This window comes from Aquarana catesbeiana, linkage group LG03 (assembly GCF_042186555.1).
Source record: "Aquarana catesbeiana isolate 2022-GZ linkage group LG03, ASM4218655v1, whole genome shotgun sequence".
Taxonomy (NCBI): domain Eukaryota; kingdom Metazoa; phylum Chordata; class Amphibia; order Anura; family Ranidae; genus Aquarana; species Aquarana catesbeiana.
Window position 1 is genome coordinate 619,407,087 of NC_133326.1, and position 25,356 is coordinate 619,432,442.

General features: G+C 44.0%; 1 protein-coding gene across 2 annotated transcripts in view; it reads right to left on the minus strand.

The window, feature by feature from the left end:
* Window positions 1–25,356, minus strand: part of KAT6A (lysine acetyltransferase 6A) — a 90,385-nt gene that overhangs the window by 40,717 nt on the left and 24,312 nt on the right. For both annotated transcript variants that reach the window (XM_073622318.1, XM_073622317.1), the window contains exons 3-4: window positions 4,228–4,336; window positions 188–303 (exon numbers count right to left, since the gene is read on the minus strand). In XM_073622318.1, the coding sequence (XP_073478419.1) occupies window positions 188–303; window positions 4,228–4,336 (225 nt within the window). The remainder of the gene's footprint in view (window positions 1–187; window positions 304–4,227; window positions 4,337–25,356) is intronic.

Genomic DNA, 25,356 nt, shown 5'->3' on the forward strand with positions numbered 1-25,356 from the left:
TGGAGTGTAACAGAACTGGCTAGGCTTGTGTATTTTGATTTAAGCACCTGTTCTGGAATGGTTTATTTCACGTTTTATTGCATTTTTAATAAAGCTTTTATTTAAAAATAAATAATAAATTAAAAAAAAAAAAAAAAAAAAATCGATCTGAAGCAGATTATCTGATTTTACAAAACTGAAAACTTACAGCATTCTTGCCCTGGTCACGGCACGAACTGCAGGTTTTACACTCTATACATTGCCAGCGGAGGGCTTTAACTCGTACTGTGAGTTCAGGAGAGAACTTAAGACAGGACGGGTGACCTAAAGGCAGAGAAAAAGTGAGAAATTAGCAACATGACAAAACAAGCCACAGCTGGTAAGACCTTAAGCCCCAAATTGGGTTTACAACAGAACAACCTAAGGCTCGGTTCACACAGGGGCAACACGATTTCAGCGTGACTTTGTACGGCGACTTCAACGCGACTTCAAGCAAACTACAACGCGACTTCAAGTCGCCTCCAGGACAGGCGACTTTGGCTGTGGCCAATCACAGGATAATCAGCTCTCTGGGAGGGAGGGGTTTGCCTGGGCAAACTAAATTTTTTCCCTGCAAAGTCGCTTGACTGTAGAGAGAGATCCGACTTGGAGGCGACTTCCATTGATTTCTATGGTACAGGTCGCCTACCAAGTCGGATCCAAGTAGTACAGGGAGTACGCTCTGAAGTCGGAGCGACTTCAGTAGTGTCTATTAAGACGCTCCCATTCACTGTAATGCGAATCTCTTTCTGGGGCGACTTGGGGCGACTTGAGGGCTTACAAGTCGGATCCCAAGTCGTCCTAGTGTGAACCGAGCCTAACAAGAAGTGTTAATCACCCTAATATAAGTAACAAAAAGATTCTGTGAAAGGAAACATTGTCTGAACCAGGTGAAAGAAAAAATCACTTTAAAAAGCACCTGGTGGTGGCATGACCATTTTTTGGCCCAAAAAAAAAAAAAATATGTGAAACAAAAAAAAAAAAAAACACGCATGTGAAACCCCAGACTGAACATGGAGACTGCTGCTTAAACCAAGCTGTACTTCTTACATTATATCAGTGGTAGCTTTCCAAAAAGCCTGAAAAAAACTGTTTGGACCATTGGGGGAAGTACAGAACAAATGCTTTATCATAAAAATGGGAAGGACAAGAAGCCATGCTGCCTCCACTAAAGACTGTTAGCTTGGCTCATGGTGTCCAGTGTGCTTTTGTGCGTAATACATTTATATTATGCTATGCCAAACAGCAGATGGTAAACCAGGAGCTCCAGAGAGTGAACAACCTGCAAGGCAGCAGGGGACAGGACAGAGCAGCCAGGAACAAGGGAAAACCTCATCATATTTATGAATCTGCTGCATTTACAACACCAAGGTATTACAAAGCACTTTTTATTTTTACGCAAAAAACACAAAATTGCATCAGTTCTTGCAACAAAGAAACTCAGCTAAGGATGCACACATACACCACTGTGTATACTAATGATCACCGAGATTATTACTATTCATTTATTAAAGTGGATCTGAAAGTAGAATGTTTCCTACCTGCATTAAGGTAAAAAAAAAAATGTGCATGTAGCGCCCCCCCCCCCCCCCCTTTAGACTTACCTAGGCCTGCTCTTAATCTAGTCCTGTGCCCGAGAACAGAGTCCCTCTCCACTCCCCTCACTGGACAGAGAGGCAGCAGTGGGAGCCATTGGCTCCTGCTGCTGTCAATCACAGCCTGGGAGGAGAAAAAAAATGGGGGAGAAAAAAAAGGAGCGTCCGCAGGAGACCCCAGAAGAGGATCGGGGCTGCTCTCTGCAAAACCATTGCACAATGTATAATATGTGCGTTATTAAAAAATTGGTTTACCATCACTTTAAGCACCATAACATGTAGGACTTTAATGAAGAATGTATAAATGCTTGACAGTGAACTGTATGATATGTCGAATAGCATGTATTTTTATATAAAAATCAATTGTTATGGTTTTGCATTGGAATACTGGGAGAAAACTTGTATAAAAGCGTGGAAAACAGACAAATGCTTTGAATATAGCTGTCAGCATAACTGTGCTTTTATGATTCACTCTCCATAATATTAAAATTTCTTATTCAAAACAGAGCCATGCCCTTTATCAGACTTGCAGACATACAGTGCTGTTGAAGTGTTTTTCCCTTCCTAGACTGCCACCAAGTGGTGAGAACAGAATATTAAACTGTTCAGTAAGGAAGCCAACAGATTCAGGGTTCATTCGCAGCACATGTGGTGGGCAGCCATTCCAGCACTGTCCCACTGCATGACAAGGAAAAATACCATGTATCCATATCGACCTGGTTCACACCACTGCATTGCGGCGGCGTGTGCTGAAAAAAGTATTGCATTTAATACTTTGTTTTAGTGTAGAGCAGAACAATCTGCTGCCTCACACCACGTGTCCAGCAATTGGATTTTTATGTGTAACATCTAAACAAAGTTTGTTTAAAAGACTAGGGGAACCGTGCGATGCACCGATATTGTTGCATCATCACTGCGCTGATCTCGGCCGAATGCAGTGCTGCCTGGCGTGAAGGAGTCTTAACGTTGTATTCACACCTTGGAAACCCGGTGCAGTGCAAAAAAAAAAACAAAAAAAAAGCAGCCCTCAAATATGAATGATAGGATAACACACCAAAATGTCCAAAAAAATTAAATAAAAATGTATATTAAAAAACCCCAGATATACACCATTTCTGGCAAAGCAGCACACGGTAGGGCATTACCATGCGTTATGGTGTATGTATGCAAAAGCATGTGGTTTGGAGCTGCACTGTCTTGAAAATAAATGGCACCACAACAAACTAATGCGTGTTAACCGGTTCCCGACCGGCTCACGTCTTTTTACGGGGGCAGAATGGCTCCCCTGCGCGAAACCCCGTACAGGTATGGGGGGTTCCTTTAAGAGCCGCCAGAGGGTAAACACACAAATCCCTGTGCTGTCAGAGGAGAAGAGACATGTCGTTTGTGCCTACTAAGTAGGAACCGTGAAATGTCTCCTGTCCTACTCAGTCCTCTCCCCATACAGTTAGAACACACTGAGGGAACACACAATTGACCCCTTGATCGCCCCCTAGTGTTAACCCCTTCCCTACCAGTGTCATTTACACAGTAATCAGTGCATTTTTATAGCACTGATCCCTGTATAAATGTCAATGGTGTCAAAAAATGTGTCAAAAGTGTCCTATCTGTCCACTACCACTAAAAATCACAGATCACTGACATTACTAGGAAAAAAAAAAAAAAAAAAAAAAAAAGACATAAATCCTTCCCATAGTTTGTAGACACTATAACTTTTGCCCAAACCAATCAATATACGCTTTATTGCGTTTTTTTACCAAAAATATGTTTTATATACATACACATACATTTTTTATTTATTTTTTTTTATTTGGGGGATATTATAGCAAAAAATTAAAAATATTGTTTTTTTTAAAATTGTCGCTCTTTTTTGTTTACAGTGCAAAAAATAAAAAACCGCAGAGGTGATCAAATACCACCAAAAGAAAGCTCTATTTATGGGAAAAAAAGGACGCAAATTTTTGTTTGGTTACAGCGTCAAACGACCGCACAATTGTCAGTTAAAGCGACGCAGTGCCAAATTGTAAAAAGTGCTCTGGTCAGGAAGGGGGTAAAATCTTCTGGGGCTGAAGCAGTTAAGGTAAAGTACACACTACAGCAAAAGCACTGTGGCAGTGTTTTACAGCCTTCAGGCCCCTTTCACACTATCGGACCGTTCAGGTCTGCCTGTCAGTTTTGTCGGCGGACCTGAACGGGCGCTCCATGCTAGTCTATGGAGTGACGGATGTCAGTGGTGACATACCCACTGACATCCGATCTGGTCCGATCTGCTAAAATCAGACGGATGCCCCTACATTTGCATCCGTCCCTGGCGGATGGGATGAGATCAGATGAAAACGGACATGCTGTCCGTTTTTATCTGATCTCTCCATAGTAACCAGCGGCGATCGACAAGCCCCTCCGCGCTCAGTGAGCAGAGAGGGACCTGTCATCCGCCGGCTCAGCGGAGATCAACGGAGAGACCTCCCGCTGAGCTGGCAGACAGAGGCGGACTCCGTGGCAGTGGATCAGCCTCGTGAGAATGAAGCCTTATACTTCTCAGATTTGCCAACATTTTTTTTTTTTTTCTTTTCACAATTTCCCCAAAATACCCATGACCAGAGATGGTACCTACCGCTATTTCCACAGTCTGCGCATGATATGAGCTCTTCTGGTTTCTTCTCTCGGTTATGCTCCTTGGTTCCCAGACAAAAACTGCATATGGGGATAGGCTCAGCGACTGGCTGCAGAAGACAAAAACCACAAAAAGGCAGGTAAATGAGTTGTGTATTGGATATATAGTATAACCAGCTGGCTGAATGGGGGGGGGGGGAGGGAAAAACCCGACAGATTCTTCTATCCTCACAAATGGATTACATCCATCCATGAACTGTTTCATGACAGGACACTGAATTTCAACAGTGGGACCCAGCAAAGTCAAAATACAATGATCATTGGCTGCAGCCGCTGATTGACAAGAGTCTTACAACTTGTCCATTTAACAGAAGTTGATCTGACGATCGATTTCCGGTCGAACAAGTACAGCCACAAATTGATTGGAACTTGGCCAGTCCCCGCCGAACCATCTGTCTATAGCCAGCTTTAGAATAAAAACATGTCAGGAAGGTGTGGCAGGTAAAGACTCACAGTCCTAATTACAATAAAATGAAGCAGCAATAACCATATCACACTACATGATCACCTACAATTACAGATAACATGAGACTAGGATACTTATATATGTAAATATTGTACCCAATATAGATTTACTTTTACTGGAGGTCTAATGAACCCCTCATTGTTCACACCAAGTAGATATTTAGTCAAGTGTAAGCTTGTATTAGCAAATCTCAGTACTTCTGGAAGGGCAGTCCAGAATGGTCATTACAGAGACTGGAATCAGAAGACAAACCAATTTATTCTCTTGAGCTAAATTTTCACATTCCTTTCACTTTTTGGTGAACTGGCACTAAAGCAAGTATGCTCAGCATTAAATGTTGCATTAGGTTCAATTAAACCGAAAACAAGAAACAAAAATGTGAATACCATATAGCCCTAGGTCAACCACAGAAGTGCAAATAACTGATTCAAAACTTTTGTCTCTCTGTCACTTCCAGGACAGCCACAAATAGAAATGGTTACTGTGAGGCAATGCAAACAGTTATCTGATGAAAAAAAAAGGGCATCCAAATTTGTACCCAAGTGTCAACTTTTCCCCCTTGTGAGGGCTCCATTTTGTTAAATACATAAAAAAAAAGATTCACATTGGCAATAGCCTGCGCATGTGCAGTGGCGCTCTGCATTCCAGGGCAACCAGTATGCCTTAGAATGCAGAGCGCCGTGGCTTGAGTGTGCATGACGTCATCGCGGCTCTGTCCATTCAAACGTCTGCAGCCAGCAAACCCAGCAAGAAGACTGGGTGAAGATTGGATTCTAAAAAGGGCCTCCATTTCCAAATCCCAAGCAAACAGGTAGGAGCAATGGCGCCCAACACACCAGTGCTCTAGAAAAGAGCTGACATAAATGAGTGCACCCAATCACCATGCACCGACCTCTGGAAGAGAGGAAGACTCCTAATCTTGCATACAAAACATGCATTTAGTAGTTGAACACAGAGCTCATTAACACCTATGTCCCTGTACCAGACTTTAACCTCTGTGATATTCAGCACTGGAGATCACATATAAAGCATTAATCGTGATTGTATTCCATATGTGGTTATGAAAGGGACTCCGACTATACCTCCAGTTCAATATCTCTAGCACACACCTGTGCTTTTTCCTCGCAGTGGAAAGTAACAGGTTCCCTTTGAATCCTTTTGCTGCTGCTAGCAATGGAAATACCCTTTACAACAAGGTATGGGGAAGCATGTGACAGCACTTATGCTTAGTATTTGGTCTACAGCTGCACCTTGGGGAGGGGAAGGCGGTTCCATTCTGGGTAAGCTCCAACTTGGAATTCAAATCTAAAGAGTTAGTAAACCAGTAAAGTAAACCAGTAAAGTAAACCACTCCCCAAAGAAAAAATAAATTGGGCCCCCTGCAGTGTTATATCATGCTGTGCCTGTATACACCGCATACAAGCGCATTATGACAGGTTTACCTGCAAATGGAGCCCTCATGTGCAGCGCTGTCACAGCTCCCCCGGTGCTTCCATCTTCTCCGGTCTTACTTCTGGGTTCGCTGGCTTCAGCCGTTTGAATGGGCAGAGCTGTGATGATGTCACTACCGTGAAAGCACATGGGAGTCACAGCCACAGCGCTCTGCATTCTACTGTATACTGTATGTCCTGGAATGCAGAACGTCCCTGCACATGCTATTGCCAGTGTGAATATCCCCTAAACGGTGTATGTTTAGGAGATATTCATTGTACCTACAAGGTAAGCATGATTGTAAGTGAGGGCCTTTACTACCACTTTAAGCTGACACAAGGTTGTTTTTCTTCATGCTCTGCGGCTGAATGGAGCAGCAAAGCCAGAGATGCAAGCAATTATATTCTGCTGGGGACAGAAATAAAGTGAGACCAGCATGGGCAAAGCACAGGTTTACTTTAAAACTAAACATGAAATCTGGCTTCTTGCCCATACCCAGTTAGCAGATTAGGTATAATAAAGGCAACTTAGAGTTTAGTGTTTTGTCAGTAAGGGCAGCACTTCTATAAACCTTCTCTCCTCTTAAGGGGGATAAAATTGGAAGTCAAAGAAAACATTTTTCTCCATCCATAGCAAACCTCACCCCCATCAATCTGCCTTATGTTCAGCATGCTGGTGTCCACTGACATCAGCAAACCTCCTTTTTCTCATAGACTCGCTCTGTTCTGACATTGCTTGATGACACTTATGTGTGGGACCCTGCTTCTTCTAAGGCTGGTCAAACACAGTTCGATACTTGGCCGATTAAATAGGAACCGGACAAGATTCAAACCATGTATGTGCAGATTGAATGTACCAAGTTCATTGAATCAATCAACTTGGGTACAACCAGCCTGCTGGATTTTACTTGCCATTATCACTAGCGGATCCTATAGCTGCTAGCAAAAAATGACTGCCTTCACAGAAGCCGTCCCCGCAGGAAGAATACGATGGCCTGACAGGAGGGATTCCCCCATCAACGTGTTGATGGGAAAATCGAGACAATTTTCTGCAACCCGTGGTTGCTGGAAAGAAATCTGCTTAGTTTATGGCCGGCTTAAAGGAGAAGTTTAGTTTTTAAACAAAAAATCAGTTAGCCCTCTCTACCTATCCTTCCGATATAATCTAGCACCCCCTTGTCAGAGATGTGTACTTACCTCTTCATAACAGTGACAGTCACTAACAAGATAATCACCCTCTGGTACCTGAAATAATTTTCAGGCATGCATGTGCTACCCGCAGACTTCAATGGGGCCGTATCTTTGAGTCTTGGATAGGAATAATGGGTTTCCATTAAAACGTAACTTTACACAGAGATGCTTTTATACACGAGATCGCTCAACAAGCAGTTGCATAGTTTGTAGTTGAGAAGGAGAAAAATAAATAAAACCAATACAAGGGGCTACTCATTCCCTGCCAAAGCACAGATCCTCCTGTGTGTGGTTGCTTTTAGCACCCATTATCTACTTGGTGTTCCTGGTATTTGTTCAAACCTGGGTATTTATTATCTATAACGGGGGGGGGGGGATAAAAAAAAACACACACATCCAACAACCCCTTACGATTTGTAGACTCAAGTGCCAAGTCACACCAATGAAGGGGACTGAGAAAGAACATGGAGTCATCCAGCTTATCTAAAACAAGAGATGGATAACTATACAAGGAGAAAGCAACCCCCTCCCCTTATGTATGAGGAATTCAGACATGCACGAAGTGTACAGACACTGATGGTTATGTCCCTCGGAAACAATTCCCCTTTAAGGACTGGCTAGGCTCCCAGCTGTCCCCCGCTCCCTGGTTAAGTGTCACTGCTAGCAGCAGATGTCCTCCATCTGCACACAGAGGAGAGCTGAGAACCTGAGCCAGGACTACAGCAATACGAGATGCTTGTTTATCAGCTGAGAGATCCCGCGGCCGGAGACATCACACGCTGATACTTGTATACACGTTTCACTGTCAATGTATATATACACACACACACACACATTACGGGGGGGGGGGGGGGGGGTACACCGCTGAAAACAAAACACTGTCTGATAGTATGAGCAGGATGACAGCGCAAGGAAAAAAACAATGTGCTGGGAACGGTTTACAATCCAACCCCATTCCCTATACTGTATGTTAAAAAATAAACTGTTATTTTGTATAACACAAAAAAAGGGAGGTTGCATTTGTACCAAACACCTCAATAATGATTGTAACAAACTTTCTGACTGCATGTATATAAATTTTATTGTGGGTGTGAGATTAGAGCTGCATTTCCCTTCTCTGAATAGCAGAGGAAAAACGAGTATTGTCTGAGCAAACCCTTACTGACTCAGGGTAGAGCTCCAGCCAAACCTTTGTTCTTTTCCAAAAGTAGATCTATAGCCAAAACCTGTTTTTTTCTATTTTGGATAGAGTGGGGAAGGATTAAAACTCCTGTCAGGTTATACCACATACAGAGGTTCTGTTGGACAAATTCCTTCAGCCTGATTGGATACAAATTGATTTTATAGATTAGGTAGGTCCTCAGTTTTTGTTGATTGTACAGCCAGATTGCAATGTGTAAGGTGACCCTAAGGCTGACCATAGAAACCTCCTTTTTTTTCACGATCAGCCCACAAATGCAAAATGGATGGAGGAATCCTGTGCCATTGTATTCTGAGAGCAGGACTCCTCCGTCCTTCAATTATACTAATTAGTGGCTGAAGCCACGTGATTAAGAAATTTTCCAACTGTCCCATTCAACGGAAGTTGATTATTAGGTTAACTTCTGTTGAGCGAGGACAGCCAAAGAAGGATCGTAATTGAGCCGGTCCCTACTGAACTAGCCAAATTTTGTCCCATCTATGGGCAGCGTAATAGCAACACAGACAAGAAATGAAAATGCTATAAAGTGGAACTTCACCCAAAAGGGGGCGTTCCTCTTGTTTGTCTCCCCTAAAGCCACCCCCAGCCACATTTGGCACTTAGTTTAATTTTGGGGGGAGCAGGTACCTGGTTTTGAACACATCGCTCCGAACAGAAGTTAACCTACCACCTACCCCCTTCGCCTGCAGCCTTCTGGGACACATTACAGGTTCCCAGAAGACTGGGGGACCATTCACAAAGTGCAGTGGGGATCACATATGTGCAGTGGGAAGCTGTATGCTGGTTAGCCTTTGTTAAGATAACAGCACCTGGACCTGAAGCCCACTGAAGAATCGGCTCGGGTGAGGACAGTGCTGGATCCCTGGACAGGTAAATATATTAAAAGTCAGCAGCTATAATATTTGTAGTGTTTTTTTCTTTGAGGGGGGGGGGGGGGTGGAGACTGGAGCACTTCTGCAAGTTAACACAGAGGTCCAGCTAAAACAAGATACAAATGAACAGCACATTAAAAGGTTAAAAAAAAAAAAAAAAAAACAGTTAGTGCTGAAAATTTCAGCATCAAGCCAGAGATTTTCTTGGCAATACTTTTTCTACCATTGAATGTCCTCAGTCTATAGCCATAATCCAACTCATTTCCAGGTCATCCAGGACTTGCTTCAGCAAGTGACTGGACAGTGAAAGGAGAAGCAGCACAGGGATCAGCGCATCTCTGTCACTCTGTTCTCACTTCCTATCAGCATGCTTTTTGTCATTACGAATCGATTGGCTACTTGTGCTGCTTCACCCTCTCAAACCCCAGATCTGCCACATTTAGGAACTTTAAACAATTAAAAAAAAAAAAAAAGTATGTACAGTTTTACACCCAACATTTCATACTCCTGATATGTGCATTCTGTACCATGTACTTGTATGAAAAGGTATCCCTGAAATCCCTGGTGTTCCTGCCAGTCCCTCTGCTTTCCTATTAAAAACTGGCACCGGTTACCACAGAGCTTGGCAAGGACCAGATGGTCCCCAGCTATCTCTATGACCCTGGGAGGCCGGAACTGACATGACGTCACGTCCGGCTCTGGCAGATGTAAACACTACCAAATTTTTTTTACCTAGAAAGCAGAGATCAATTTTTTTTTGTTTTTTTATCTCATGCTTTTAAGGGTAGGAGGAGATATCTGGGGTTTTATAGAACCCAAATCTCTCCATAAAGAGGACCTGTCATGCCTTATTTCTACCACAAGGGATGTTTGCATTTCTTCTGATAGGAGTGATAAAAATAATAATAATAATAAAAAAATAAATAAATAAAAAATGATTACTCCTGTCTTCCACTACATGACGGAAGCATCCCACTTTAAGGGTTTTATCTCCAGATCTCATTCCATGCTAATGTCCATATTTTAAAACCGCTTCCCAACCAGAGTAATCAACAGCTGGGAGAGCGATGTGGGTACGTTTGAGGAGGACCAATGGGAGGAGGTACTACGCACCATACAATTGTGCTCTCCTAATACAGCACAATGTCTGTCTCAGCTCTTTATTGTCTTGCGGGTACATTTTACACCTGCCAGACTGGGCATATGAGAACATTCAGACTGTACTAGGTGCTCTAAAGACCATGGAGATCTTATCCACTTACTATGGCGTTGCCCAAAACTGAATCTCTATTGGAAGGAAGTTATTTCAACCATTAATCAGGTATTTCAGGTCAGTGTTCCACTAGACCCCCAAACAGTGCATTCTAGGTATCTTAGATGACCTCCCAATTGAAGACAACCCTAAGCAGGCAATTATGAGTGATCTTTTCCAAGCCCGCAAACTAATCCTCAGAGGCTGGAAGGCAACCGAGCCTCCTACTCTGAAGGAGTGAATAACGCAAATAGGAGTTACATTGAGACTAGGAAAATACATTTTCCAGCACCATGGCCGCCCGGGAAAATTTGACTTGATTTGGTCCCCATGGCTGAACACACCTGGCCTAACCCCAGCTGACCTTATTCTGGACAGAATACTCCTTTAAATTCCACTGCAGGGAAAGATGGGGGGGAGCAAGCTACGTCTAAAGGAGGATAAATATTTCGGGGTTGGGGAGACGGAGGAGGGAGAAGATTTACTGAGTGATGCAATCTGAGGAGGTGGTAATTTTGTATAAATATGCATAAGATATCATTTTCACTGGAACCTGTACTGTTTGTATACTTCCTATGTGTATTTTTCTCAAAAAAAAAAAAACAACTTTTTTTTAATCAAAAACGAACATTACATTAAAAAATAATTTTTTTTTTAAAAAGCACACCCATAGGTCGCACTCACATATGTAAATTGTGTTCGCACCACACATGTGAGGTATCGCCGTGAATGTCAGAGCAAGAGCAATAATTCTAGCACTAGACCTCCTCTAACTCTAAACTGGTAACCTGGTAAGTTTGTTCTGCACTCGTGACCAGTTTTCAGCAGAGAGCGGACGTCACAGAGTCGGTCCAGGCTCCGCGTCATCACGACCACGGAGTCAGGATCCACCTAGATCCCAGGACCGACACCCAGCTCAGCCTCTCAGCCAGCCGCTTCCACCCCCTCCACAGCCCAGCGCTCCAGTGAGGGGCAGAGCAGAGAGCTGTGACCAGGGTGGATAATAACATAAAAAATTCATTTTTTTCACTTTTATCTTATTTATTTTAATAAAATGCTTTTGAAGTAAAAATCTGAAGTTAGTTTTCTATTTAAGATACATTAATAATTTAGTTTATCCAGCATGAAATGGAGCTTAGTTATGTAGCATGAGGCTGTATATTCTGCAATATTTACCATTTTTTTTTATAGTTACATAGTAGGGGAGGTTGAAAAAAAGTCCATCAAGTCCAACCTATGTGTGTGATTATATGTCAGTATTACATTGTATATACCTGTACTGTTGCTCAGATGCTTATCTAATCCTTGCCGCTCTTACAGTAAAGACCCCGCTATGTAGTTTAACCTCCCTGGCGGTTTTCCCGAGTGCAGCTCGGGGTTAAATTTCAGCACCATTAGCGGTAACCCCGAGCCACACTCGGGATTACATCTCAGGATCCTGGTGCAGGTTACTTACCTTGTCCCCAGTATCCTGCGATGTCCCCCGGCTGTGTCTGCGGGCTCTGTCCTCCGCCCGATGCCTCTGTGTGCCGGGCTCCGTTCCCTGCAAACGTTGCAACGCACGGGGTCGGAGAATTCAAAAAAGTGAAAATTCATAACACATGCAGTACACTGTAATCTTACAGATTACATTACTGTATGAAATCATTTCACATCCCTTTTGTCCCCAGTGCTTTGTCCAATGCCCTGCATGCAGTTTTATATATGATATATACTTTTCTTTCTGCCTGGAAACTGGAGATTATCCATAGCAACCAAAAAGTGTCCCTTTACGTCAAAAGTGGTTTTAGACCAGCTAGAAAACAGCCATAATAAATTAGAACACTTGCAGAATTGAGCGATAGTGAATCGTGGGGAAATTTTATTATTAATCTTATATTAGTTTTTATAATTATTTATATTTATTTTTTATATTGTGTTTCAAACTTAATCATACACGGGATATCTACTAGACTCTTGGTGGACCGACTTAAGTGAGTTATTGCTAAGAATTACAGACCTACAATATAAAACGCCAAATTTCTATGCAAAATAACTGTACTGCTTTGAGACGCAAAAATCTAAAATCATCATACAGCCAGGGAGGTTAAGGTTAAACCTCTTTTCTTCCAATTTTAGTGAGCGGTCACGTGTCTTATTAAACTCCCTTCCGCAAAAAAGATTTATCCCTATTGTGGGATCACCAGTACGGTATTTGTACATTGAAATCATATCCCCTCTCAAGCGTCTCTTCTCCAGAGAGAATAGGTTCAGTGCTTGCAACCTTTCCTCATAACTAATATCCTCCAGACCCTTTATTAGCTTTGTTGCCCTTCTTTATACTCTATTTCCAGTACATCCTTCCTGAGGACTGGTGCCCAGAACTGGACAACATACTCCAGGTGCTGGAGATCCATTTTTGGTAAACTCATTCAATGAATCCAAGCTCTGCAAGCTGAGATGACATGCACTGCATTGATGCATTCACACAATTTCACAGTAACCATTAGATAAAACAAAGTTCAGGAATATTCCTTTATCCCATTGTTTTGCAAATTTATTGACACTGCAAACTGTATGATTGTTTGAAGAGAAATGCTTCTGTACTCCACTCTAATGCCCTGTACACACGGTCGGATTTTACGACGGAAAATGTGCTATCAGAGCATGTTGTCGGAAATTCCGACCGTGTGCGGGCTCCATCGGACATTTTCCATCGGATTTTCAGACACAAAGTTTGAGAGCAGGCTATAAAATTTTCTGACAACAAAATCCGTTGTTGGATATTCCGATCGTGTGTACACAAATCTGACGCACAAAGTGCCACGCATGCTCAGAATAAATAAAGAGATGAAAGCTATTGCCTACTGCCCCGTTTATAGTCCCGACGTACGTGTTTTACGTCATAGCGTTCAGAACGATCGGATTTTCCGACAACTTTGTGTGACCGTGTGTATGCAAGACAAGTTTGAGCCAACATCCGTCGGAAAAAATCCATGGATTGTGTTGTCGGAATGTCCGACTGTGTACAGGGCATAAGTGTGAGGAGGAAGGGCAAGCAGTGAAAATGAAAGTAAAAACCTGCTAAGCAGCTTATAAACCTTGTGCACATATCTTGAAGTGCTTTATGCCTCCCTTAAGAAGCAAAATGGCAGCCGGCCATGAAAAAGACCCAGTTTAGGAATATTTACTAACCTGACAGCTTATTATTCTAAATAGGAATCCTTCATTTTATTTGCAAATTTTAAAGATTCTAACTACCAGCAAGAATGAGTCCTTACATTTAAAGAGCACCTGTCATTTCAGATCCCGCTGTTAGCGGGCGTCCACTCACCTACTGCGGCCACATCCCTCACCTTGTTGGGTCACTGCCGCATTACTAGCCTTCCTATTAAAGTGAATGGGACTGTTGGTGAGTCAACAGCGGATCAGAGGAGGAGCTGCTGCAGGACAGAGATGACAGGTGCTCTTTAAATATATTATGATTTAAATCAAGCCTTTTTACTAGTGATTTAAAATCATGATTTAAATCCAATACACCCTGGCTGTGACAGACACAGCTGTGACTATTTGGGGAGCCGTGAGAACCGAGCAATCGGCAGTGTTCGATCGCTTGGTTCTCAGTGTAGAGGCGCCGGGGGGCCGATGCTGCATCCTCCTAAGTATAATAAATCTGCAATGACCCCGATTCCCATACTTCTCTTTTAAATGCAGCTGAAATTATAGAACCTTGCTCAGTCTTTTATGGTACGATTCTGTTCGCCTGTTATAATTTTTCACCACACTTCCTGTGTAATAAACTTGTAATAAAGCATTTTTGATGCAGCAATTAAATCTTGACTGCAGTAAAGCTTTATTATTATACACGATCTATATAGCATTCAACAGTTTGCACAGGGCTTAACAATATAAACAGAGACAATACAGTTATAATACAGCAAAGTTAAGAGGGCCCTTTAACCACCAATGTTGTATGCCTTATGTCAGTGGCAGGTCACTTGTCAGAGGCATTTGACAGGTGGTGATACATTGCCTACTCACTGCCTGTTTTAACCAGTGCGGCTGGTGCTCAAAATTTTTTGGGGGGGGCGCAATCAAACTGAAAAAAAAAAAACTCATCAACGCAGACACTGTGCCCCAATTGATGCTGCCAGAGTGCCTATCAATTGCCGCTAATGTGCCCCATCAGATGCTGCCAGTGTGCCCATCAATTGCCGCTACTCTACTGTGCCCCATCAGATGCTGTTAGTGTGTCCCAACAAATGCCGCCAGTGAGCCCCATCAGATGCCGTCAGGAACTTACCCGTCTCGGAGCGGGTCAGCGGCAGTCTCCTGCATGTCCTCCATGTCTTCTTCCGTCCTCTCTCATCCAACGTTTCAGCCAGTCAGGTGACCGATAACAGACCCGGCAACCTGATTGGGTGAGAGGCGGATTCAGTGTTAGCAAAGCGAATTCCTTCGCTTTGCTAACACACAGCTGAGTAAACAGCGAAAGCACAGCATTGCGCCCGCTGTTCACATTTTTGGGTGCCTATTAGAGCCTATGGCTCTAATCAGGTGCTTCCAAAAAACACCCCCGCCGGTGTAATTCAGATGCCCGAAAATGGGCCGTGCACCTGAATAGGGGTGTCAGCAGCGACCATAGATAGATTCATGTAATGCATGAATCTATCTATGGGGATTAGAGCAGTGCAGGCGAGAGGGGGTGGTGTTCCTGCGCCCTTTATGGACACACCGCCACTGGTTTTAACCCTGTTAATGGTACACCATTGTGCTATTCACATGGATGGTTTTATTCTCACATGATAGAGTGCATCAATTTTTCTGCGGCTGCATTCAGGGGGCAGCAAAGCCACCAAATGCAACCTATTTGAGTGAACAGGGACGAGCCAAAAAATTGCAGCACAATATTTACAAAGATGATTCTTTTTCGGCTGTCAAAGAAAAACCACACAGACATTCACCTTCAGTATATTGCAAAGGCCGTTTTTTTTTTTTTCTTTTACATGTGACCAGCAGAGGACTAGAAGCTCCTCCTGCTTAGGTTCCCCCCAGACAGGCTGGGAAAGATCTGGGTCATGTGACAGCTGTATATCACTTAAGAAAAAAGTACTTAGATGTTTTTTGCATTTTATTATTAAAAGAATTACAGTGCCATCATCCACATACAGAAAAAGATGGGGCAACGTAAGTTAACCCTTTCATGATTAAGCCTATTTTTGAAATTTGGTGTTTACAAGTTAAAATCCGTATTTTTTGCTAGAAAATTACTTGGAACCCCCAAACATTATGTATATTTAAATTTTTGGAAAAGGGACACTTTCATGAATTTTAAGAAATCCAAACAGTAAAGTTACCCCAATTTTTTTGTATAATGTGAAAGATGATGTTACACCGAGTAAATAGATACCAAACATGTCACGCTTTATAATTGCACGCACTCGTGGAATGGCGACAAACTACGGTACCTAAGAATTTCCATATGCGACGCTTTAAATTTTTTTTACGGTTACCAGGTTAGAGTTACAGAGGAGGTCTAGTGCTAGAATTATTGCTCTCACTCTGACGATCGCTGTGATAGCTCACATGTGCGATTTGAACACCGTTTACATATGCGTGCGCGACTTCCATATGCGTTTTCTTTGCTGCGCGAGCTCGCTGGGACAGGGGCGCTTTAAAAAAAATTTTTTTTTTTTTCTTATTTATTTTACTTTTAAATTCATAAATTGTGTTTTAAAAAAAATGTTTTGATGACTTTTATTGCTGTCACAAGGAATGTAAACATCCCTTGTGACAGTAATAGGTGGTGACAGGTACTCTTTATGGAGAGATCGGGAGTCCCTCCTTTACACTTCAAAGCATTCAGATCACCGAAAACGGCGATTCTGAATACTGTGTACTTTTTTAAAACCGGCGACATTGGCAGCCGAGTAAACGGGAAGTGATGTCATGACGTCGCTTCCGCGTTTACAAATTGAAGGCTGGAACGAAGCCTCCCACAGCTTCGTTCCAGCCCGCCCCCAGAGGCATCGGATTGGTCACCGAGCCTCCGGATCGACCGGGGGGCCCGGTAAGAGCGGCGGGAGGGGGGGACGTCCCCTCCTGCTGCTCCGATATAACAGCCGAGCGGCTTTTAGCCACATCGGTTGTTATACACGGATAGCCAATCGCCCGCTGTAAACAACGGTACCGGGATGATGCCTGCAGCTGCGGGAATCATCCCGGTATAACCCCCGAAAGCCGAGTACGCACATCTGCGTACGGTCGGCGGGAAGGGGTTAAACAGTGTGCGTTTAGGATCACTAAAGTACCACTTGCCGCCCACCATATAGCAAAATGACGTCGGCAAAGTGGTTGTGATATCCTGACGGACGCATCCTAACTCGCATCTGACAAACGCGAGTAGAGGAGAGCCGATCAGCTGCTCTCCTGACAGGGGGGGGGGGGGGGGTGCCCTGTGCTGATTGTTTATCCAATCAGTGCTAGTGAAAGATGCCTACCAGTGCCACCCATCAGTGAAATCCAGTGCCACCAATAAGTACCGATCAGTGCAGCCTTTCAGTGCCCAGTGTCGCCTATCAGTGCCCACCAGTGCCACCTATGAGTGCCCATCAGTGCTGCCTATCAATGCCCAGTGCCACCTCATCAGTGAAGGAGAAAACTTACTTATTTACAAAATTTTATAATAAAAACAAAGAAAAAAAAAAAAAAATTTCCATCTTTTTTTTTTTCGTTTAGCAAAAAATAAAAAGCGCAGAGGTGATCCTATACCACCAAAAGAAAGCTCTATTTGTGGGAACAAAATTATAAAAATGTATTTTGGGTACAGTGTAGCATGACCGTGCAATTGTCATTTAAAAAGCGACAGCGATGAAAGCTAAAATTTGGCTTGGGCAGGAAGGTGCAACAGTGCCCTGTATTGAAGTGGTTAAGTCAATATGGCCTTAGTAAGTTAAACAAGCAAAAATGCATCCAGAGCCACATGCCAAGTTTTAGCATTTATCTTCAAATTTTACTACATACTACAGAACAAACCATAAAAAAAAAAGAATGCAACTGCCCACATACATTACTAATTTTACTTGCTAAGAAAGTGTGCAGACAAGTTTGTAATCATCATTCTAAAGCGGACAATTATATGACGGCTGAAGGACTGCTCTCCTGATTTATGAAAGTACTACACAAAGGCACAGCCAGAGCTACAGACACCAAGACAAAGAATCTGAGACTCATTGACAATGTGATCTGACGTGAAAGAGTCAGGAGGATGGCAGCTGGGAAGAGGTCATCTCCTTGTCTCTGGAAGGACACATGTGTCTGCCTGTACAGATTAGCACAGTCGCAGATGCGGAAAACAGGAAATGTTTCTCACTGCTCTCTAGGACACCTGTAAACACAACAAGCCAACTATATAAATAACCCAGGTATACTCCTTCCAGCTGACACCACATGACTGGAAAGTCCAAGGTACCTTCCCTGATCTGTACACACCTTTCACATTCCACCAGCCTTCTAGAACTCCACTAGCAGATGTGGGAAGACCTGACCACCCACAAGTTATAATGGCAGCCATGCTGCTACAGAAACCATCAGCAACCAATCTATACTTTACCAAATGAAAGGGCATACAAGTTAAAAAGGAAAAAAAAAAAAAAAATATAGCATGAGTAATTTGACCTCAGAAGCCAATAAGAGGTTTATTTGCTAATCTAAACTATAAAGTCACATCACAATTCAGCTACTATGAGAAGTACCTTCAATTCATACCCCTCTGCCAATCAGCAGTTCTGCATGCAAATGTGCTGACAAGGTACATACTAATAGAAGCCTGAGCCATGTGGGTAGGATCACCTTAAAGCGGGGGTCCACCTATCTAATTTTTTTTTTTTTTTTAGTTCATTCACAAACTTTTCTTCTCAGCATTACATACTCACATATTGTGTGTAATATGTCCGCCAGTGTCAGATTTCGTCGGAAAGAATAACTTATATTATTCACTGCAGGCGGTTTCCATCTTCATTGTGGGCATTTGAAGCCCACAAGCATTTATTTCCTGGATGTGGGGAATGCTGTGCTCCCAGCATTCACCGCTCATTCCCGCACATGCTCAGTGGCATCCTGGAAGCCTGAGACTAGCTCCCAGGAGTCTGGGAGAGGCTAGAAACACGCCTACTCCCACGGGAGGAGAACCAGGAAGCGCAAAGAAGAATAGAAAAATAAAAGGTAATTATGGCGATTTAAATTTTTTTAAACGGCATGTCAGCATCTAGGCAAGGAAGAGAATACATACAGATATTGTTCAAAATTTGGGTGGAACTCCGCTTTAAAGCGGTTGTAAATGTGCAAAAACAAAACAAAAACAAAAACCTGTAAGGCAATGGCATAATGTGCTAGTATGCATCGCATACTGGCACATTATGAAATACTCCCCTTGGAACGAAGCCCTCCAGCGCTGTAAAGTCACCGGTGAGGGCCGACATGTCCCCCCCCCCCCCCCCAAGTCTTTCTTGCATGTTCGCAAGCCCTGGCTATGCGATAGGCCTGAGCCACGATGACGTCACTCCCACGCATGCATGGTATGCCGGACTTTCAGTGTGCATGCCCCAGTGAAGTCACTGGCCGTATGCAGTCTGAATACCTCCTAAACGGTGCACATTTAGGAGATATTAATATTACCTACAGGTAAGCCTTATTATAGGCTTACCTATACGTAAAAATAACCAAGCGGGGTTTACAACACCAAAAACGCATGAGATTTAGCCACCATTTTACTGTGCTTATGGTGTGCTTTTCATAGGTCACGTGACTCAAAAACCGCATCAAAAAAAATGTAACATGGGTGGGTTATTAATGCGTTCTTGCTGAATTTTCAATGCATTTCAATGGGGAGGCGAGTTTTTGGGGCTTTTCTTTAACCACTTCCCATCCAGACCAATTCTGGCACATCGCTCCTAGAGTGCCTTGCAAAAGTATTCAAGGTAATTGGTTGCACCAGAGCTTTTTATGGGCTACATAACAAAGGGGGTGAATACATATACACATGCCAAGTATCAGTTTTTAATTTCTGAAAAATAGTTTTATGTATATATTTTTCTAATTTTACTTCACCAACTTAGACTATTGTGTTCTGATCCATCACATATAATTCAGATTAAAAAAAAACATTAAACTAAAGTCTGTAATGTAACAAAATAGGTAAAAAGCCAAGGAGGGTGAATATTTTTCCAAGGCACTGTAGGACATTGAACCGTTAAAAGCACCAAAAATTACCGTATTTATCGGCGTATAACACGCACAGGTGTATAACACGCACATTAATTTTAAGAGGGAAGTTTCAGGGAAAAAAAATTAAATTTTAAATAAGGAACTTTGAAGCAAAATAAGGGTCAGTGCCCATCTGCAGTCTCACCATTGCCACCAATCCAGCCCCATCAATGCCCATCTGCAGTCTCACAAGTGCCATCAATGCAGCAGCCTCACCATTGCCATCAGTGCAGCAGCCTCACCATTGCCATCAGTGCAGCAGCCTCACCATTGCCATCAGTGCAGCAGCCTCACCATTGCCATCAGTGCAGCAGCCTCACCATTGCCATCAGTGCAGCAGCCTCACCATTGCCATCAGTGCAGCAGCCTCACCATTGCCATCAGTGCAGCAGCCTCACCATTGCCATCAGTGCAGCAGCCTCACCATTGCCATCAGTGCAGCAGCCTCACCATTGCCATCAGTGCAGCAGCCTCACCATTGCCATCAGTGCAGCAGCCTCACCATTGCCATCAGTGCAGCAGCCCCACCATTGCCATCAGTGCAGCAGCCCCACCATTGCCATCAGTGCAGCAGCCCCACCATTGCCATCAGTGCAGCAGCCCCACCATTGCCATCAGTGCAGCAGCCCCACCATTGCCATCAGTGCAGCAGCCCCACCATTGCCATCAGTGCAGCAGCCCCACCATTGCCATCAGTGCAGCAGCCCCACCATTGCCATCAGTGCAGCAGCCTCACCATTGCCATCAGTGCAGCAGCCTCACCATTGCCATCAGTGCAGCAGCCTCACCATTGCCATCAGTGCAGCAGCCTCACCATTGCCATCAGTGCAGCAGCCTCACCATTGCCATCAGTGCAGCAGCCTCACCATTGCCATCAGTGCAGCAGCCTCACCATTGCCATCAGTGCAGCAGCCTCACCATTGCCATCAGTGCAGCAGCCTCACCATTGCCATCAGTGCAGCCTGATCGATGCCCATTTGCAGCCTAGAGGGGACAGGGAGGGGGCGGGATGAGCGCCGAAAGATTATATACAGTGAGAATCTCCTATGATAGACAGAACAGTGGTCCAATGGCGGCCCAGGAGACGGGACTTCCTATTACATAGGCCGCCAAGTAAACAGGAGATTCTCACTGTATGTAATCTGACAGCGCTCATCCCGCCCCCCTCCCTGTCCCCTCCGAGGCATCTAAAATTGAAGTATTGGTGTATAACACGCACGTGCTATTTGCACCCAATTTTTAGGGTGAAAAGGTGAGTGTTATACGCCAATAAATACAGTATATAAAAGCCTCATGCACACCGAGCTTAAAAAAACTGCACTGAACAAGTATTTCATTTTTTCCTTTTTTTTTGCAGCCTGCATTAGAAGGAGCGTTTAGAAGCTTGGAGAGAAAATGCCCTCCATCTCAATCCTGCAGTAGACAAAGAAGGAGTTTCAGGGGAGGAAAGAGGATCTCTGTAGGTGGAGACAAACCTGTCCTGTTTGTTGCAGAACCTGGGGGTCAACATCTGTCGGCCCCCACCTGTGACAGACAATGGAAACCCTCTGTGTGCAAGAACCATTTGCTAGGGATCCAGGTACTGCTGACTGAGGTCTGCCTGACAACTTTTCAGGTCTGGAATGTAAATGCTGAACAAGGCAGGTACGCAAGGTTCTGGCAGGGACAGGGACTTACCATCTGAGGCCCTCCCTGTTCAATGGGTCAAAAAAGGACAAGGCCGTCAACTTAGCTCACCTCCCTGAGGTAATGGCAAACAGATATGCAATCTTGCGAGTGAGAGTGGAAAGGCGAACATCTACAATAAGTTCAAAAGGCAGATACTGAAATGGCGAGAACCAAATTTAGATCATCAAGCACACACAGGAGGAAACAAGAGATACAACCTGTACAAAAATATTAAAAAGTTGAAAGCTAGGGGGTCTTTGGAACACGATCTCAAGTGCCGAGATCAGCCCTGTGATGTTCATCGAGGCCCAACTGCAGAAAGGCTAGTACTCCTCCCATGAAAAACGTTAATACCAATTGGGAGATGCCCCTATCCATGCTGTTAAAGCCAGCGGTTGTGAAACTGGGTGGTAACCGGTTTTTCAGGCATGAGAGTTGGACAATCTGGAAAAGCCAGGAGTCTGATCAGGTTGTAGAACCACATCTGCCTGGGCTAATCCAGAGCCATGGGGATCTCGGAAAATGCCCTCCATCTCAATCCTGCAGTAGACAAAGGAGGAGTTTCAGGGGAGGAAAGAGGATCTCTGTAGGTGGAGACGAACCTGTCCAGTTTGTTGCAGAACCTGGGGGTCAACATCTGTCGGCCCCCACCTGTGACAGACAATGGAAACCCTCTGTGTGCAAGAAAAGGGGGGAGGAAAGCTGTGTAAGGAAAGAAAGAAAGGAAGGGGTGGGGAGGGGGGGGGGGGAAGGAGGGAGTAAGGGAATAGTGAGGAAAAGAGGGGGGGGGGGGGGGGGGGAGGAGAAATGGTGTTATTCCCTTACTCCCTCCTTTTCCCTTCCCCCCCTCCCCACCCCTTCCTTCCTTTCTTTCCTTACACAGCTTTCCTCCCCCTTTTTCTTCCTTTCCCCCCTCCCCCCCTGTTGTGTTTTGTTTTTTTGTTTCCCCCCCCCCCCCGACACGCCACACTCCCTGCATAGGCATGGACCCACCTATAAACCACCACTCACACTGGTTTGGTTTGTGTAATCTGCCACTTGCTTTAACTACTTTGGTATCATCTAATTTGTTCTGCTTTGGCTTCCAATTAGCATTAATGTTATTTTACACCATAGGTGCGGCACATGCGCATTCCCTTTCCCTCCCCCGGTTGTTTGGGGATAATTTGTGTGTGATCCTTTGCAAGGCAGCTCTGTTCGATACCTGCCCTCTGGGGGGTTGGCCCACCGTCTGGGAAGTAGAGGAGAAAGGGGAGGGAACTACCTCATTACATCCTGGTCATCTGTAGCTACTGGAAGCAACTTAACTGGTAATTATACAAAAGACGAATATGTTCATGTATACATATAATTGACTCCATATAATTGGTGCTTTTTTTGAAAGATTGTGATACATGCTTACATCTTTACAGCCGATAGTCACCTGTCCTCTGAAGAAGACCCACCGGGGTCGAAACGCGTCAGTACTTCAATACTAACTTATTATGATCCTGTTGCCGTGGATATATTGTAGTGCATGAGATACTGGATTGTATACTGCTGTATACCGGATTGTATACTGTTGCCGGTTCCCCTTTAACAATTTTTGTACCACAGATCATGTCTTGACTTTTAATGTCTGAAACTATCAATATGTTTTACAACCTTTGTACCAATAGAAATTATATTTGACCTATCACTGGTTAAGTGTACATCACTGGCTGCATTAAAGCCCCGTTAAGGGGGTTCCGTGTTTTTCTTAGGTACAAATGCCAACACTGGGTTTGGAGACTGTTAACAGGTTAGAGTAGAGTCCCTGGAATCATTCTTCTGCAAGTACTGAGGCCATTACCTCTTGGAAATCCAGGGATTAGGTGCAGACTGATAGCAAAGCCTGTGCTGGTTTTAGAGTTTGAAGCTTGGAAGTAATGAAAGAAACCCTTCTTGGCCTCCAAAGAGGGGTGAGGCTTCCAAGGCTGAGCCATATGCCTTCTTTGTTGGAGCAGATGGGTACTCTTGTCCCCATTGGCATCTTTGATGAGGGTGTCCGAAGAAATATCTGAAGAAACACTGTCCTTTGAAGGACATTCAAAGCAGGTGCTTCCTACATGTCAGTTCTGCAGCACAAAATTTGAGCCAATGAGCTCTTCTCATGTTCACGGAAGGAAAACCCATATGAGAAAGGAGATGAAAAACCTCTATCACACACAGTCCAAGGACAAGAGCTCCAGATACCCCGAAATTAAAAGTTCAGATTTAATGGAAGTCAGATCCATTCCAATGGCTTAAAGTGTTACTAAACCCAGTAAAATGAAAATAGTTCATCTGCCCACCCACAGTGCCCACAGCTTATAAATGATCTTTTTTTACATTAAAATACAGCCACTATATACCTTTTTGGCTGATCTGTATATCACAGTCACACGATAAACTGCAGAGTTTGTCCAGAGCTGTGTGTTCAGGTGGATTTCCGCTATAGCCTGTATACACGCCCACACGTGTGATGTCAATATGTGACCTGGCTAGCTGTGAGAATAAGGAAATGTTCTCTCCAGCATAAAAAGACAACTGAGTATGTGCAGGTTGGCTACTCTGCCTGTGTGTTAGCTGGCCTTCCCCAATTAGAAGGTGCAGGAGGGAAGAATCTGTGCATACAGGATTAAAGAGCCTTTCTACACAATGCAGAGGATTAACCCCTTAAGTTCCACAGTGAGTATAACAAGCATGCTATTCTGCATATACAGACTGACTTTACTGTTGTGGGTTTAGTAACACGTTAAGCTCAATCAGTTAAAACAATAGCAAACTCTGCATTTTGATTTTTACCTACAGGAAAGCTTATAATAAAGCTTACCTGTAGTTAATATGAATATCTCCCAAACATGCACAGCTTAGGAGATATTCTAGTAAGCAGCAGGTGACGTCACTGGCGCATGCACTCTGAAGGAACGGCATACTTGTGCCATTCCTTCAGAATTGTGTGCCGTGGCCGAGATATTAAAGTTGCCGCCCGGGCAGATTGCAAGGTGGGGCCCTCCAGAGTGAACATGGTTTGAGATGTCCTTTAATCGCTTGTAAATATGACCCTTGGACACAGGTGTGAAACCACAGGGATGGCTAAAGCCTTAAGTGGGGAAAGAGTTGGATCCGTAGAAGGGGCAGTCCACTTCTTAAAGCAGGACTGCACACAAAAGGGGGAAGTTCCATTTTCAGAGGTGGAGGCACCTGGAGAAGAAGTGGGACTGTTCCCCATTTGTCTATGACCCGACATTGTGCATTTTAAGGCAGATGGCAACGTAGCTTGGTGTACAGGGTACTCAGGAACTGCCTTGCTGGCAGGAGAGAATTCAGATGGCCAAACTTGACCAAGCCATTGTACGCAGACAGCAGAGACAAATGAAGGATAGATCCACTTGTGACTTGCAGGAGGAGCGACAAAAAAATGGTTCCTCTACACTGAATAGCAGAAAAACGCACAGAGCAGACGCAAACCACCACCCAGTAAATGACGTTTGTGCTTGGCTCCTTAGCATCACCCCTTTACATGGCAAACTGACTGAATTGGGAATAACCAATTCCTCCAACAGTCCTAATAATGAGGAACTTCTAGTGCTCAGCCCACACAGCCTACTCTCAGAACGTGTGTGTAGAGACAGTGACAGACCTGGATCTATGCCACGGATCTGCACCCGGAAAACGCTCCGCAAGTAAACTAACCGGTACACTTAGGTCAGGAAAGCACAAAACACAGGGCACAGTCCCTGATGG